We start from the raw sequence: 18,460 nt of genomic DNA, 5'->3' as shown, positions 1-18,460 counted from the left end.
AAGTAGTAATGAGACATTTAGAAAATGGTGGATAATGCAGCTGGTATCTGTATATTTGTGTTAACTTTTGCTTCACAAGTATCTTTGCCCTTTTTGTTGGTTTATCTGTAAGTTGAGTATTTGTGGAAATTATAATTAGAAATTTTGTACCTAAAACATGCTAGACTGTACAATATAGAACTAATATAGTAACATGATTGTTTATTTATTTTTTAAATTATTTTTATTGTGCTAATATCATTTTGTTGTGTGTTTTTTGTGATTATACTAATAAAAAATACAACCACAACTACAACTACAACCAGCAGATAGCTATGGTGCAGTTTGGAAATTATATTTAAAAACAGCATATGTTCTTTCCACTGAGGAAAATATAAAGGACATTTTGCTAAAGAACATAATGAAGACCATTACAGCATAGAAGCACAAGACGTAAATGCAGTCCCCCTTAATGTCTGAAAATGCTATACATAGCATATAATGCAGCACTATGATTTATTACTGTGAACCCTTCCCACTGCAGGAAAATCTGAGATGACCTTGATCATGTGCAGTCTTGTGAACTAGTCTGCTTTAATTTAAGAAGTCAACCATCACCGGTTTACCTCTTATCTGTGCATCTACTGTAGCGTCAAAGATACTGTTCCAAACATATTCATGTCATTTGGAAAGAGTGGTTTTATGTAAAAAATTTTAAGGAACTAGTCCTGATTACATGTTGGATGTCTTGTGGCCTATACACTCACCATCCACTTTATTAGGAACACCTGTACACCTGCACATTTATGCAGTTATCTAATCAGCCAATCATGTGGCAGCAGCACAATGCATAAAATCATGCAGATACAGGTCAAAAGCTTCAGTTAATGTTCACATCAAACATCAGAATGGTGGAAAAAGTGTGATCTCTGTGACTTTAACCATGGCATGATTGACATGGTTGAGTATTTCAGAAACTGCTGATCTCCTGGGATTTTAAAACACAGCAGTCTTTAGAGTTTACACAGAATGGTTCAAAAAACAAAACAAAATAAAACAACATACTGTGTGTGGAGGATCTTCAGGCTGAAACACCTTGTTGAAGAGAGAGATCAGAGGAGAATGACCAGACTGGTTTGAGCTGAAAAACCTTGTTGTTAAACTATTAAATAAAATTTAACTAACATAACAAAAGGCAGTTTTTTGCTAAATTTTTATATTGATAGTTATGGCTACATTGCAATGAATTAGCTAGCTAGCTACAATATATATGGTGTGTCGTTACATACATATACCTCCTGAGTATATTTTATATTTTTTTATGTCCCTCCCTGACCAGCAATGCAAAATAGTCTGCTGGGTAGCGCTTCTCTTCATCTTCAAAGCTACCTGTGGTTTCCCAAATGGCAATACCAACTTGTGCAACAGAGGGGGGGGGGGGGGGGGGGGCTCCTAGAATTTTTATCTGATTTATTTTTACAAACTAACAATCGATTTAGAACGCTTAGATACTATGCCCCTGGATGGGCTACAGCAGCAGAAGAGCATCAGGTCCACCCCATCAGACAAGAACAAGAATATGAAGCTATCATGGGGCTCATCAAAACTGTACAGTTAAAGACTGATTTTTTTTACTAAACTTCAACTGTCCAGTTTGGGTGAGTGGAAATTCTGTGAATATCTATCACTGGAGCAATATAAGTGAAGTATACGAGAAAAGGTGTTAAGTTTCCTTCAGGATTACATATGTCCTTCGTTGAACAATGATTTGTCTTCAAGAATAGGTTGCCTAAAAGTGAAAAAGTTGCTACTTTCAGATGTACAAGTATTGAAAAGTAAATGTTTTTAACTGATGAAATTAAGAAATTAAATCCTTTTTTAATATGAAAAGTAGGTTTTATTACATCTGAAACAGCAATAAGCAACTATTCAGTTGCATCTACATTGTCTCTATAAGTATGTTTGTCATATGCATGACCAATGCATATACTATATATATACATATACATATATGACCAATGCATATACTGTAGTCTGCTGTTCAACAGTCTGGTATTTGAAATAATCAGAAATAAAATATCATGTAAAAGACCAGTATTTACTATTAGCTGAAATTTGAATTGCTGCCTAGCCAAACACATTAGCTGCTGGAATTAAAACAGGCCATCTTAGTTAAATATAGCTGCACTTACTTCAACATGCTTTTTCAAATTAGATGGAGTTCATGCCTTCTGGGGAGGACACCTCATTTTATCTAAGTTTTTGCTTACTCCAGCATACTGATTTTTCACCAACATAAGGCCAGAAATGTATATCCTCAGATTTGACAGTGCAGTCCAGTGGCTTATCCATGTTCTGAGTTACATGGATAGCTATAGTAATAACTATGTTGTGTACCATAAGAAGGAAATCTCAGAAGACACACTGGCAAGATTCTTGATAGTAAGTTCGACACTGATGAACTTGATTGGATGCTTTAATCTGAATTGTAAATAAAATGCATGGAGTATTGTACATTTGTAATGAATACTTTGAATGTCTAAATAAAAATGTGAGGACTAAAAAGTTTGCCGTTTTTGATATGTAATTAACTAAGAGTACAAAAATTAAATTTAAATAACACTCAAATAATGTAGAAATACCCCCATAACAGTACTTATGTATAGAAAGAAAGTACAATTACTCAAGTATCTTCCACCCAGGACTAAAGAATAGTATTAGTTAAAGGACTAGTTAAGGTACTAGTTTAGCACTTTAGCAAATATTTTAAAAATAATTTTATAAGCCTAGTAACATCTATGTGGGACTATTTACTGACAATGGTACATCACAAAATGGCCTATTAATAAAAATAAACAGTTTTGCTGTCATGTAATTTACGTAATGGAGGTTAGGACAGATGCAAGTGCACTTAAAGACCTTTATTAGAGTGTGAGAGGCAGACAAATCCAAATCATGATACAAGCGCATGGTCAAAACAGGCAATGGGTCAAGTGATCTACAAACAGGCATAAATTAGGCACGGCTAGAAACCAGAACGATAAACGAGAAAGTCAATAAACATGAATCGAGAACAAGAACAAGGAACAACCGTTTGGTAAGGAGAATACACTCAATACTATGTGATGTGCAAAGAGACACGAGGGGTTTAAATGACAAACGTATTCAGGGGTGAAACACAGGATAGCTAAAAACAATGCTAACACACATATGGGAAACAACCAATGACAATACAGGGCAGAGACAGGACATAAACCATAACAAAATCATGTGTCCAAAGTAAACAAAGTCAATGTCACTGAAGACCCAAAAGTGTGCGTTCGTTAAGAGCTCGTGCAACGGGCTCACACAACGAGCTTGCACTTCAGAAATCGTGACATTTGCTATGCTTTTTCAAAGCAAGTGTGTATAATGGTATAGATGATAGGTGTTAGCTGACTCTATTTACCACAAAAGTTAAACTAAACAGGCACAACACATTTTTAAAACACTGCTGTGTACAGGTGTAACATTCAACTCAATGGATTTCTGTATGCAACATGTAAGAAATGTTTTAGCAATATTTAAATATGGTAATATGGGAATTCATATAGAATGGAGACATAAAATTATGTAATTGGGGGGAATGTCTGCTAAATTTAGCCTGGACATAATGCAGAGAATGATGTACAGCTAATGCCAGAAATATCAAGGCTGGGTTTAAAGAGTACCATAAGCTCATAAGAATTCCATGTTCATTACACACAAAAACCCAGATGTAGTTGCTATGGCAATGGAAGATGGAAGCGGTGACTCAGCAAATGCTACCATGATGGCAGATATGACTTGCAGTATAGAACACACACACACACACACACACACACACACACACAAATACCAGAAGTGCAAAGCTGCCCGTAACTCTCTACATTTCACTCACAAAAGTACATTAAATGCAGAAGAGATGTAAACAAAATGCACTTTTTTTTTTTTTTGCCATTTTTCATGTACCTGTCACTTCTTTTACTATGAACAGAACTGTCTCCACATTGTTGGAAAACAACAACTTTTAACCTCACTGTCTTTTCTGAGCACAGAATCTAAAGTATCATATTATGGCTTTATTAATATGTTTTTGTTGTTGTTGTTGTTGTTGTTGTTGTTGTTTTGAGACTTAAAAATACTTAAATACCTGAAATTTAACCATACTATATTTTATACAAATATATTAAAGCATATTTAATGTATCTTATTTTACCTCTAACTGTCATCTCAGGTTGATCCTGAAGTGTGATCACTGTACCAAAGCAAGTGCCAGGTTGACTCTCCTAAAAAAAATACACCTAAAAAAAATTTTCAACCTCACATATGGGCAGACATAATTTTGTAAATTGCCTAAATATCTGTTAATAAATATCTGGACTAGAGATGCACCGATACTAAATTTCTCAGCCGATACCGATAACTGATTATTCAGAGTGATATCGACCGATACTGATACGATAGTTCTGCCTTTTATGCCTTCTTTTAAATTAATAATGATTAATTCCACAATTCTGAAAAAAATGCAAATAAAAACTTTATTCTCTCCATTTCAACAAGTTGTTTCACAGTAACTGGTCTCATAAACAGAAAACACATTACTCTAATTAACATTAACACATGAACTAAATTCTGAAGATTAAACTAAGATTTCTTAACTTATTGAAGGTTATTAATTCATATTAACATTGACTAAACTCTAAAAAACCTCCTGTTAGGCTTCACACTCACTCACCCAAACAACAGCATTTCTACTTCATCACTGAACATCTAACTGGTAATATATAAGCCTAATATAAACTTGATGTTTGATGATATTAACTAATATTAACATTAACTGTATATGAAACATACTACTCTACAAATATATTTTCCTGTGCAATATATATTTTTGTGTCAACTCATCTTCATTTAAATATTTCAACGTTGTACTGGCACTTTAATTCAGCTCGAGCAGCGCGGCAAAAAAAAAAAAAAAAAAAGAGTCGACGCTGAAACTCCCACTTCACTGCTGCAGTGTCCGGTGTAAGATTTTAGCGGTGCAGAGATTACAAAAGAAACATCTACTTTACACACAGCACGAAATAAATGTTTTTAATCTATCAAATCAGATGTTTTTAAACTATCATATTGGCCGATGGCCGATAGCATGAAAAGTTGCCTTTATCGGCCGATACTGATTATCGGCCGATACATTGGTGCATCTCTAATCTGGACATGTCTAAAAAATTCGTTTTTTAAAAAATGTGTACTGTTCAGAAGTAGGCACTTTGTATCATATAACCGACTACACTAATGCTCTTGTGGCTGAATGGGAAAATCCCCACAGCTACATTCAAAAATCTAGTGAAAAATCTTCCCAGAAGAGTGGAGGCTGTTATAACAGCAAGGGGGGACTAAATCTGATCTGATCCTACAAGTGACAGGGACATCAATGAGTAGAGCAAAGACGCTGGAGTGACAATGCATTGCTTTATATTAAATAGTCAGTTTCATTTCATGAGTTCTGAAATAAAAATAGTAGGTAAACATATGAAAAATGTGCTTTAGATACATATACGTTAAAACAATCGGGCCAGCTTTAAGATTATCAAATAAAATCAGCATCAAGCTAACAATCCAGGGTCAGAACTACAGAATTACACACAGGAACCACAGTTAGAACTCAAAGAATGTATTTTGGCAGAGTCTCTCTCTCTCTCTCTCTCTCTCTCTCTCTCTCTCTCTCTCTCTCTCTCTCTCTCTCTCCCTCTCTCTGTGAGAGTGATTATCAACGGTAAGAATTCCTGCAGTGATGACCTCTAGTGGACAGGAGTGTTTTGGGTTATCAGTGTGAAGATGTAAAAGTAAACGAGAAATAAATGCAGTAGCTAAGTGTCAGTCGAAGTTAGGACTGACAAAATATATGCATTAAACATATATAACATTGTCAATTCCAGAATTATTGGCACCATTCAAAAGAATGGGTAAACATGATTGTACAAAATAAAGTACACACAATTAGTACAAAATTTTCCCTTTATGCAAATAGCAAAATAACACCACTTATGTATTGATATTGTGGTGTGATGAGAACAGGGTGCATCGGCCTAACTTTATTTTCTTCATTAACTGCATTAGTATACTTATTTCCGTGCAGCTGCGGCCCTTTACTAACCCTTTACTAAACTAATATGTGAAGAATCTATTTACCCCTCTCATATAACATAACAACTCTCTTAACAACTTCATTTTTAAACGGACAATATTTTCTCTCAAAATTATATTAAAAATTAAAACAATTGTCCTTACTCTCCAGGACTTCTACCCAAAGGCCACAGATTATTGTTCACCTGCAACAAGTTTGGTACTGGCAATATGATCCATCCATCCATCTTCTACCGCTTATTCCTTCTTCAGGGTCGCGGGGGAACTTAGAGCCTATCCCAGGGAGCATCGGGCACAAGGCGGGGTACACCCTGGACAGGGTGCCAATCCATCGCAGCATTTCTGGATTCATTCTTTATTTTTGTTGAAACCTGATTGCCACTGCAAGGAGGCTAGAGATTAGAGTTTCCAATAAGAAAATCCGCTCTCCTGACCTGTCCAATCCATCCTGATGCTACCATCCGGATGGTACCACTTAAAAACAATAAAGATGGGTTTGGACCTTAATTCATACGAACAGTAATGCTATGATGGCTTAGGACTACAAACGCTATGATAGCTTTAGCTATTACCACAAACAGTTTTGCACTCAAGTCTCCATCAGTGAACAGTGGATAAGTTCAACAAAACAGTCTTCATGTGAAAACTGTAATGAATTTCCTGGTTACACAATTGCACTATTTGTAGTACACAGTTATAGAAAAGATTTATTTATAATTGCACTATTCATTGTCACCCAGATGAGGATGGTTTCCATTTTGAGTCTGGATCCTCTCAAGGTTTCTTCATCATATTGTCTCGGGGAGATTTTCCTTGTCTCCATTGCCTCTGGCTTTCTCATTAGGGATAAATTAATAGATTTATCCATTTAAAATTTCTATTTTTTTATATTTATTTTTTTATTTGTGACATGTGACAATGTCCATTGTTAAATGTGCTAAATATATATATATATATATATATATATATATATATATATATATATTGAAATCTGTTGTTCAATTAAATTAAATTAAGTAGCACTTTAAAAAAATTCATTCATACATTTATCAATTTAATTTATATCCAGAATGTAAATATTATGTATATATAAGGGTGTTTATTTGTTTTTTTGTGACAGAAGTGTCGCAAGTCAGGTCCCAGTTCAGTGGCATAGCCACGCTGTGATGATACAGACAGTACTGCTGGTGAGAAGAGGCATTTTGTTTGCATATATGACGACTGTCACATACTTGTTTCAAAACATTTCCATTTATTTAACGGCCGCGATTGCAGAAGAATATAGTAAAAATTACATCTCATCACACAAGTATATCAATGCATAAGTGGTGTTATTTCGCTATTTGCTAAAGTAAGTTGCTTAACCTGGATTTCTTCTTCACTCTCAACGCCGCGGCATCAGACATCATCACTTTGCATGTTAATACGCGTCATGAGCTATGCACTGCCAAGGACATATCTACGTCTCCTTTCGTCGACGCAGCACTGTAGTAAAGCGCGTCCCTCCCCAACTGACTCCTGCACGTAAATGTTGCGTAGGTGGAAATTTTATTTGGGATTGGCTAGAGGCTCTGTGGATGCGCGTGGAGTGCTGTGGGCGTGTCTCCGCGCCGTGATGGATAAAACGCACGGGGCACCTTGCGGAGACCTGGGTACCGCTCCATGTCTTTGGGGTGGTGAGCTGCGTCCAAGGGCGTTGTGGGGATTCAAGCAGGGAAGGAGCCAGCTCATTCACAGCAGTAGAGAGTTAAAGCCCTGATAAAAATAAATAAATAAATAAATAAAAATGCCTGCTCAAAATAAAAATGATGGAGGATGGAAGAAGTCTGTGTGGAATTCCGATACGAGGGAGTTTCTCGGACGCACCGGTGGTAGTTGGGGTAAGAATACGTTTAGGAGATTGTAAGGATTCTCGCTTATACATGTTCCAGGATGATGTCATGTGTTTAACGAGTGTTTTTTTCCCCGAGCGTCCACATTCTAGCGGGTACAATCTGCCTGTCTGCTGTCTGGTCACGATGCAACCTGTTAGATTTGACTTTGCAGCAAAGCACGACGGACTTCCGCGATGGGCAGCATATGCAGATTTTAAGGACATGGTCTTAGTTCAATTAAGAAAAGTAACATTCATTAAAATAAAAAAAAAATAGTCTCCTAAATTTCTAGACTGTGTTGCCTGTCCGTACCTCTCCTCACATGTCCCACTGCTCAGGCACTAACTAAACGATTCTACCTCTATTTGTTTTGAAGGTATTTCTGCAACAGTGCATGGTAGTTATGTGCAGCATTCACAACGTGATGCAGTCTATGATGTGGGTAGAAAGGTCATGAAAGGGTACTGAAGATTATTGATCACGCTGATGGAAGACAGTTATCTCACTTTTCAAAAAGTGATCTAGATGCTTTAATTACTCGCAGTATTGAGGTTTCCTGCATTATTTGATAAAGACATTAAAACAGCCTCAGTGATTGTAATGGCTCAGCAAATATGTGAGAACAAACCCATGCCTTTCTACAATTAAGCAACTCCTTAAGTCTGACATTCAATGTGCATATTGTTTATTGACACTAAATGTGCATGTTGTTATTGCATGCTCCATACAGAAAGGGTTAAAAATGCATCATTGTCCAAGGTGACTCAAGGTGATAGGCCTACTCTTTGGGGTGTTGGGATTCAAACTGCTCATCTAATGTTTCACCAGCGGTCATCCTGCATCCGGCATCTTCTAGAGCCAATTATAGCAGCTCATTGATTACTTTGTGCTGCCCACTGTCAGCTGACTACATTTATATATACACAGTGTATGAAATTATGAAGCTGTCATCCTTATTTGGAGTTAATCAGAATCAATTCACTGATGACAGTGAATGATAATTACTTATGAACGAGTTTGAATGTGATTGGATAATTCTGTGCACAGTCGCAAGCCCCATTATAAAATAATGTGCACATTTCTGCAACCAGGTTGTTGTATTTTTATTTCTTTTTCTTTGCCCCTGTAAAACATTTCTAATTGTTTTTCACTTGAATTTTGTTGGTCGCTATATCACATTAAAGGTGGAAAAGATCTGACACTATTTATCTTAGTTTAATTTTTTACATTCACAAAAACTTGCACAGTGAGTGACGAAAATATGCATTTAAACAATACTTTGAATGACATAAATGCATATGAATCATTTAGATAATGTCATATTTTTCATACATTATACTGTAATGGTCATGCACATACAGTATATATTTTATTTAGGACCGTGAATTCTAAAAAAAAAAAAAAAAGATTATAAAACAAGTTATAACATTTTAGCTTAAACCTGTTGTATCAAAAATAATAATAAATACATGTCAAATTTTAGGAAATGAAACATTTGTTTATATGCTATGTTGTGGAAAGAAGCTGACATCAGTAGAAAAACCATCAATGTGTTGCAAATGTAACAAATATTGTACCAAATAACTAAATGGTGCATTATCTATATGTTACACTAATAAATATCTGTCAAAAAGAGGATGAATGTATTTTCTTAAGAAATTAGAAATATTCACTAATACTAGTCTGCCACTGCCACTAGTATATTTTATACTTTACAACTTTTTGTTTATACCGTTAATGAAGGAAGCACATACCTTTTCTATATGGTGCATGAATTTATAATGAATTCCCAGGTTGTTGTTTTTTTTTTTTTACTGTAATCAAACATTCAAATTCTATATATTAGTAAGTATGTTATTTGTCATGTGGCAAACTCTGAAAGTGATATTTCAGGTTAATATTAGTAGAACTATATGAACAACCCAAAACCTAAAACATACTCTAAAGCGTGGAAAATTCATAGGTGAAGGAATTGATGTGGATTTCACTAATTTTTCTATCTAAGGTTGTTAAGGGGCTAGTTTGAAGTGACAAATACACTGGTAATTGCCAAAAGAAGTATAGGGATAATAATGATATCCATAATCTTGGACTGTCTGCCGTTCTTATAAACTGTTGCTGTGTGTCTGTATCCTGACAGCAAAAATCCTGCTGTTCTATGTCATATTTTATGCCTTCCTGGCTGGAATCTTCATTGGCACCATCCAGGCACTTCTTCTCACCCTGAGTAGCTACAAACCCACCTGGCAGGACAGAGTTACTCCTCCAGGTAAAAGCTCTCTTGTTACAGCTCTTCTGTGGCAGCACCTTACATTTTCTTAATCTTAGTGGGATTGGGCATGTGGGAATATGGGAGCCTTGCTGTGACCATACACTTGATCTAGTTATTTGTTTACACAATAAAATAAATGTATGTAAGTGGAATACTAAGGTAGAAATCCATGGCATGCAAGCATGCAGTTTTTTCTTTTCACACAGCAAGTGTGCCAGGAATCATGTTGAAAGTTAGTTTGAAAGCTACTGTAGAGAGAGAAAAACAGTCACTTCCAAAAACAAGGTTTCACTAATGCATATATAGTAAATAGGAGTGTCATCATACATCATACACAATTCAAATTTATTCAACAAGCTGCATAATAAAGTAAGTTATAAAAAATACTTTCATAAAATACAGATTGTATAACATGAGGTGGAATAAACATAATCAAGCCCACACTCCATCCTCTGAAAAAGTAGACTCCTCTTTATCTCAAATCAGGACAGGCTATGGGTATTTAAAATAAACATGCTTCTCCTATGTACACCATTCATGAGCTAATACGTTAGCATACTAGTGTACTAGCATTTAGCCCCCATGTTCAGCAGCAAGCAGGAGCTGGAAGTCTGGTGGTCTGATCTGTGGGAGCATTACGGTTACCCAGTAAGTTACACTGCTGATTCCTTCAAATATGAGTATCATACACTGATGCGAATAGCACAAACATAAGGCTACTACACCACACGTGCATACAGCAAACTCTCTATTGCATTCAGGCATGTTTTCATCACTGATTCAATCTTGGCTAAAGAAATCATTGCAATGATAGGGAAGTTCATATTTGGTAGTGGAGAATGCAGGATTCAAAAACATTACAAGAGCTACATAGAGCCATGTGAATAATTAACAGCAGAATAAGAAAACCAAGTGCTTCAGGCATGCCACCCAGACTCACACTAGTGAAATCTAATCATGTTTAATTTCTGTTAAAAAAAAATAAAAATTGCAAAGGATTTGTTTCCTTATATGGCTGAATGGTCATGCAAACAGTCATTGGAATTTTTGTACTTTTATAATGTTGAATGTTTTAATTAATTGAAAATGGAAACCTAAAACACATATTCAGGCAATGCTTTTTGCTGTATCAAAAATGTATTGTATTGAGACACCATACCTGTTGCAGTCTCATGGCCATAGATGCATAGCTCTTTTTTTTTTTTTTTGACAAGTATACTATCAAAAAATTTGTTTAATAAAATACTGGTGCCATAACAGCAACAACCATAATAACTGGCCAATTCTGCCTGTTGAGTTAAAGCTCAATTTCTGTGCAAACTAGGGCTGCAACTAACGATTCTTTTCATAACCGGGGGGGGGGGGGGGGGGGGGCGCAAATATTCAGTGCCTTTTTTAAAAAAATAAAATTTAAAATAAAATCCTGAGTGTTACAAATGTAAACTTCAGACTTAAACTTTACACAACTGTTTGTCCAAAACAGAAAAGAACCCAATACACACACGCACACACACATACACACACAAACCAGAATATATATTATTAATTTAGGACTGTAGTTTAATTGTTTTTTTGTGCATCCATAAAAAATAATACATAAATACTTTTGTGTATATATATATATATATATATATATATATATATATATATATATATATATAAAATTTTAAATAAAATTTTATATATACTTCCAGTTAGTAAAAAAAACGCTAGTGTTATATTTGAGACGATGTTACCTTTCTAAAATTCACACACTAGATGGTAGAGCACACAGTGCATAGTGTAAGTGTATAGTATGTCATTTGGAACAGAAGTAATGTAGTGAGCAACAATACCACGCACAGACCAACTAATCGATAATGAGATTCATTGACAATGATTTTTATAATAGATTATTATCGATTTTTTCGATTAGTTGTTGCAGCTCTAGTGCAAACTAAACATCTAACAATAGATGCTTGTGAGGAACCAGCAGCAAGTCCTTAACCAATCAAGTCCGAGTCCAAAAGGAGTCCTTAATGGCCGAGTTCAAGTTGAGTCCGGCCGAGTCCTGAAAGTAATGAAACTGAAAAAAAAGATTTTAAATTGCAATTGTAAACTCAACATTGAATTGTTAAATTAATATTTTAACTTTCACAAACCAATGGCAACATAAATGTAGCAAAAATACCACTATTACATCTTACCATTGCCATTTAATATTTTTATTTCATGTCATCAGCATCTCAACTAGTTTCCTATCAAAAAATGGTTTCACTGAAAAAAGGGATATAGAGGTATATGTAGAAATTTTATTATATTACAAGTGTGTGAAAATACAAATGAACCTGTTTTGATATTGTATCACAGTATATTGTGTCCTCCAGTTCGAGTTGACATTTCAATTTATTTGACGCCTCTCCCTCACGATTATATTGGCTGAGAGAGATAGTACAGAGTAGAGTTACATTTAGCAGCAAGCTTCATGATTATTCATGCTTTATGCTTTATGCTGCATGGTTTTATGCTTCATGGTTTATTACTGCTTTTTATCCAATTTTTAACTGGCTATTAAATTGGATAAGATGGATAATATGGGCATACACAGAAACTTTAAGGGTCCTAAAGTGGGGTCTCTGCTATGGGTGCTGCACAAATCTTAATTAAACCTATACACTTGTAAAATGTCTCTATACAAAATGGCTCATGTTTGGTCCTGCTAATTTGAACATACTCATGATATAAAGTTAGTAATTTTACCCTCGTTATGTCAGCTTTAACAGACCAAAGCGCTTTCAGGCACAGCTGACATTTCAAACAGTAAAGAACACATTTTGGCAAACTAATAATTCTGTTGGGAAACTGATGCAAAAACAAAAGTATTGATTAATCTGTTACATTTAAATTGTTTGAAATGCCCACTACTGTGCAAAACAATTACACCTCTTTGCAAGAGATGTCACAGTGGTGCAATGGGTAGCACTGCTGTCTCACACCTCCTAAGCTATTCGATCCTAAGCTTGGGTTTACATGTGCTTCCCTTGTATGTGTGGGTTTCCTCTGGATTCTCCAGCTTCCTCCCAGCTCCCAAAAACTCTAAATTGCCCCAGGTGTGAATGTGTGTGTATGGTACACTGCTATGGACTGGCATCCCACATAGTGTGTATTCCTGTTTATTTATCCTGTGTCACCCAGAAGATGAGGGGTTCCCCTTTGAGTCTGATTCCTCTCAAGGTTTCGTCGTCATGTTGTCTCAGGGAGTCTTTCCCTTGCCACTGTCACTGGTGTGTTCATTAGTGTCATGTGATAAATATAAACTTACATACATATTTCAGTAAATATGCTTTGTAACAGTGGGCTTCATTTATCAAGCTGGATGCAAACAAATTATTCATAGGCGCATTTACACATGAAATTTGGTATGCATGAAAACCCTGTTCACACTCCTGAGTGTGTCTAAATTTATGCAAAGGAGACTAAAGTATGTAAACCTTGACTTGATCAATTACAAATGTTGTAATTTGCATGGATTACTGCACTTTGAAAGATGGAATATACTTCCATGCTAGTTCAATATGTCAGGGACTAAGAATACCATTGACATACCAAATGTTAGTGGGGTGGCTGTGGCTCAGGCTCAGGTGGTAGAGCGGGTTGTCCACTAATTGTAGGGTTGGTGGTTCAATTCCTGGCCCTCATGACTCCACATGCTGAAGTGTCCTTGGGCAAGACACTGAACCCCAAGTTGCTCCCGATTGCAAATTAGCATCTTGCATGGCAGCTCTGCTACCATTGGTGTGTGAGTGTGTGTGAATGGGTGAATGAGACATAGTGCAAAGCGCTTTGGATAAAAGCTCTATATAAGTGCACCATTTAGTGAAACCAGTCATTTTATATTATTGGCTTTAATAAAAGAATGTGAAAATAAAAAACATGAGCCAACACAAACCCATAAATGAAGACAAATTAAACTATTCATACATTCGCAGGATGGGCCAGTCTGTTTGCACATAGTTGTAAGCCGTAAACAAATGCCTCAGCTGGAAGTAGATTAAGGTCACACTTATAAGGGAAAGGCTGTTTGAAGGCCAGTATGTGTTTTTTCTTTTTCCAGAGGATGAAAGCTTGCTTATAAATCTGTTCAGTTTGCCACAGAATCTTCTTTTAACACTGTGAAACACTTCCAGCACATTGACCACTTAAAACAATTTAAAAATAGCAGTTTCACTCTATGAAGTGCTTGGTGTCCATGATCACATCAGCATAGTGTAGATCCCATTTTCTCATGTTTTCATGTCATCCCATTTTCTTTTCACCTCACCTAATTCACACATGGTTCACCTTATCTATAATTTGTCCCTAGATTTTGAACTTTTCAGGTGCTATGGCACTGCTAAATATTTTTATGGGCTAAATAACTCCGACTTCTGCCTTTCTACCTTTTCTTTCACTATTCTGTAGTTATTTCATGTTTCCAGCCCTCTGTGCACTTTATGTTTTATGGAGTTTTGTGGGTGTCACCAAATGGGAATGTGCTTTGTACAAAGTAAATTCATGTTTCCAAAACTTTTGTGAATCCAGTGGAAATTTTTTGGTCGGTTTGGCTTATGCAAACATTTACACACAAAATTCTAAAAGACTGATAAATGAGGCCCATTGTTAATATGCTTATATCATAATGGGAAAGCTTTCTATAGATATGGAACACAAACAACAAAAAGAGCATATGCTGTCCTTTGGTCATGGGATATTTTTCACCTGGCAGACATTAAGTGGTTAATTTGAAGTTCTCCAGCTTCCCCATTGGTGGAAGATTAATGAAAAGCTGCCTTAGTTATGTTACGGTAACTGAGCAGCTTGCAAGCTAATTTCTTGGCAGCCTGTAAAACAAGTAATATCTATAAGATTTTTTATAGCAGGTAAATTCAAAAACTTCAATTTACATGTACAGTGTACAGTGTCTTGTTTAAATATGTAACCTGTTTGGTGTATTTTGGTACATTCTGAGAAATATATGGTATAGGTAAGGTATAAGAGTGTGGAGACATAATAAAATTTACATGAAAAATATAGCATAAGCTATGGGTTTTGCTTATCATTTGTCAAACTTAAATTGTGAGACAATAGAGTAAAATTATGTTTAGGAAAGTTTAAACATTTCTGAAAAATGTTAAGATTTTACTCATTCTGATGTTATTGGTATGCAGGCCTTACCCACTCCCCTCAGTCAGATAAAACAGGGATTTTCTTCACTGTGAATGATCCAACTACATATTTGAAATCCATAAAGTCCATGAAAGAGTTCCTGGAGGCTTATGATGTTGAATCCCAGCGTGACCAACTGAAGTTTGAGGACTGTGGAGGTATAGTAGCATATAATTGGCCTCAAGTATCTGTCTTTAGTTTCTACATGAGTTATATTTTGATGTTTTATGTTTATAACCTACTGTACTGAAATAAATTTCATAGGCTGCAGAAGCAGGTAATATGAGTAGTGCAAAGACCAGATTATGTAAAACGCACACACACACACACACATGCTGTATATAAAGACTCCATGATTGCCATCATAAACTACTGGTTTCATAAATCCCCTTAACTCTTGACCATAATTACATTTCATTTACAGTATTTGCCTTTAAGCAGTCACTATATATATATATATATATATATATATATATATATATATATATATATATATATATATATATTACTTCCAGGCTTGATGTGTTGTTGGGTTTTGTGTCTCGTTTCATCCTTTTATCCTTTTCCACTTAGAGCAACCTGAGACCTATAAGCACAGGGGAGATCTGGAGAGTGAAATAGGTATTAGGAAGGCATGTCGGTTCCCAAAGTCTATTCTTGGACCTTGCTCAGGCATTGAGGATCAGAATTTTGGCTTCACTGAGGGAAGACCCTGTCTGATTGTCAAACTCAATAGGATTGTGAATTTTAGACCAAAGGTAGGTTTGCTGGATTTCCATAATGTTACATACATTTTAGTTTTAAAAATGTTCCATGAAACTAAACTTTAGAAATTCTAAAGATAACTAACTACAGATACTACATCATTCAATACACTTCGAGGCCCATGGATTTAATCTTTCTACTGGCTGAGTTCTGTTTATTTTAGCCCCCACAGTCCAACGAGAGTATCCCAGAAGAGGTCAAGTCCAAAGTCCAACCTAATTTGATACCTCTCCACTGTACAACTAAGGTAAGTAGAATCCCTTCATTGTATCTAAAGCACTGACAACTAACAGCTCACTAACTACCATGATATCCTATCCTAAATAAGACACAGATGTGTAGTTTTCAAAGCCAGAATGTTTCTGAAAGGAAGTGAATCATATTTGATATTTGATGATGATATATGGATTTTTTTAAAAGATATCATCTTGCACTTGCACCAAGTGGTACAACAGAAAAACATTCACCCTGTCATCAGGAGAGCAAAATTGTTCATCCTAGAGACAATCAAAGCGATTGTCAATTGTGGGCATTTGTGAGCCCATGTATGCAGAAGAGGATAGTTAGCAGTTTTCCTCCAAGTGTGTTCAGCTGCCCTGTGACATAGCACAAGCAGCAGTTAAGCAGCATGTGGTGACTGGTTTCACATGTCTCAGAGGAAGTATGTGCTAGCTTTCACACATGATAGGGGAGCCAAGTAGCTAGTGGGTGGGATTTGGTAAATAAGAACATGGGGTAAAATTCTCATACTGTAATTTCTTAAACATTTGTAGAAAAAAGAAGAAGAAGATTTGCTTGGGCAAGTAGCATACTATGGCATTGGAGGAGGCTTCCCTCTCCAGTATTATCCTTACTATGGCAAGCTCCTGCACCCACACTACCTACAGCCTTTGGTGGCCATTCAGTTTATAAACATAACCATGAACCAAGAGATACGTGTTGAGTGCAGAGTGTATGGTGAGAACATACCCTACAGTGACAAGGATCGCTACCAGGGACGTTTTGAAGTTAAAATGAAGGTAAACCTTTTTTGACCTCCATTATGAGCACAGCATCATAAATCACTCCCTGTTTTAAGGCAAAGTAAGAAGCATCTTTTGACTTGAGATATGCAGCTACCAGACACAACTTCCCCACTGATCTTTCACAGTCTCACTGAGAGAAAGCATTTAACAATAAACAGATATCTCAAAAGTGCCCTAAGATACGTTAGCAGAGGCTTAAAAAGTTAAAATAATTAGTCCGTATTGAACCATAATGTGGGACATAATGTCTTCTGCTTCAATGAAAGATATTCTGCTTCTGTATAGAATTAGAATGCAAATGCTTGAAGGACTAGCCATAGCATATTAGATTATTCTAATAACAGTCTATTGTAAAACTAGACTATTCTGAAAATAAAAATAAAAAGATTACCTAAGTGACGTTTAGTCTACTCTCAATGTAATCAATACGGTTTATCACCCTATTCCTGTATTGCCACTTTGTGTGGCTTTCTTCCATTATAAAAGTGCATGATATTTGCATAAGTAGGTTGTTTCAAACCAAGCCAAATCTGGTCTAGCTTTGTTAACTGTGCAATTACAAATTTGTTCTTATTCATTGTCAACATGTAAACACTGTACTGTTTGCTTTTGCTATTTTAAATGCACTTTACGCTTCTATTTTCTTTGAAATTACAGTTGATGGGAATAATGATTTTTATTTTAGATAATTTTTTTTATTTTGTCACCGAATGTATGTAAATATTGCTTTTAAATGTAATACTCTTTAATCTGTGTTGGACAAACTGAGGATTGTTTTTTTTAAACAAGAAAAACAAGATCTTAGGAATGTGTGTGTGTGTGTGTGTTTGTGTGTGTGTGTGTGTGTGTGTGTATATATATATATATATATATATATATATATATATATATATATATATATATATATATATAAAAGGAGATGCAGTAATTGCACATTATTATTCTGTGTGTAATAGTACCAAAACCATTATTAAGATGATATAGTATAACCACTGCAGTGACCCATCTGTAAAATGTTTTGTAGAAGTGTGCAGTCAATATCTACCATCAAACATCTGTCACTCCCTTTAATTCTTATGCTGAATTTTCCCAGAAGCACTGCATAAAGATACTTTTAGATTGTAGAGAAAGTGTCAATATTTTCTCTGAAAGTTGAGATGATGTGCATATTGCTTTGTGGGGAAAAGATAATT

General features: G+C 35.5%; 1 protein-coding gene across 1 annotated transcript; it reads left to right on the top strand.

Annotated features, from left to right (window-relative positions):
* Nucleotides 1-7,933: 7,933 nt before the first annotated feature.
* On the top strand, nucleotides 7,934-18,108 carry atp1b1b (ATPase Na+/K+ transporting subunit beta 1b). Its single transcript, XM_053616088.1, has 6 exons — nucleotides 7,934-8,027; nucleotides 10,162-10,290; nucleotides 15,480-15,635; nucleotides 16,051-16,235; nucleotides 16,406-16,489; nucleotides 17,016-18,108. Exons 1-6 carry the CDS (start codon nucleotides 7,934-7,936, stop codon nucleotides 17,274-17,276), a joined length of 909 nt encoding a protein of 302 aa, XP_053472063.1. The 3' UTR covers nucleotides 17,277-18,108.
* Nucleotides 18,109-18,460: the final 352 nt, after the last annotated feature.

The sequence above is a fragment of the Ictalurus furcatus genome, chromosome 26 (assembly GCF_023375685.1).
Source record: "Ictalurus furcatus strain D&B chromosome 26, Billie_1.0, whole genome shotgun sequence".
Taxonomy (NCBI): domain Eukaryota; kingdom Metazoa; phylum Chordata; class Actinopteri; order Siluriformes; family Ictaluridae; genus Ictalurus; species Ictalurus furcatus.
Note: the sequence above shows the minus strand (reverse complement) of the source record. Positions and strands in the feature narration are given on the sequence as shown.

What these genes read in the sequence shown, in the direction of transcription:
- atp1b1b (XM_053616088.1), top strand. Translation starts at nt 7,934, where the DNA reads ATGCCTGCTCAAAATAAAAATGATGGAGGATGGAAGAAGTCTGTGTGG. An exon ending in TTGTGAATTTTAGACCAAAG is followed by an intron (nt 16,236 to 16,405) that starts GTAGGTTTGCTG and finishes TGTTTATTTTAG; the next exon opens with CCCCCACAGTCCAACGAGAG. An exon ending in CTCTCCACTGTACAACTAAG is followed by an intron (nt 16,490 to 17,015) that starts GTAAGTAGAATC and finishes AAACATTTGTAG; the next exon opens with AAAAAAGAAGAAGAAGATTT.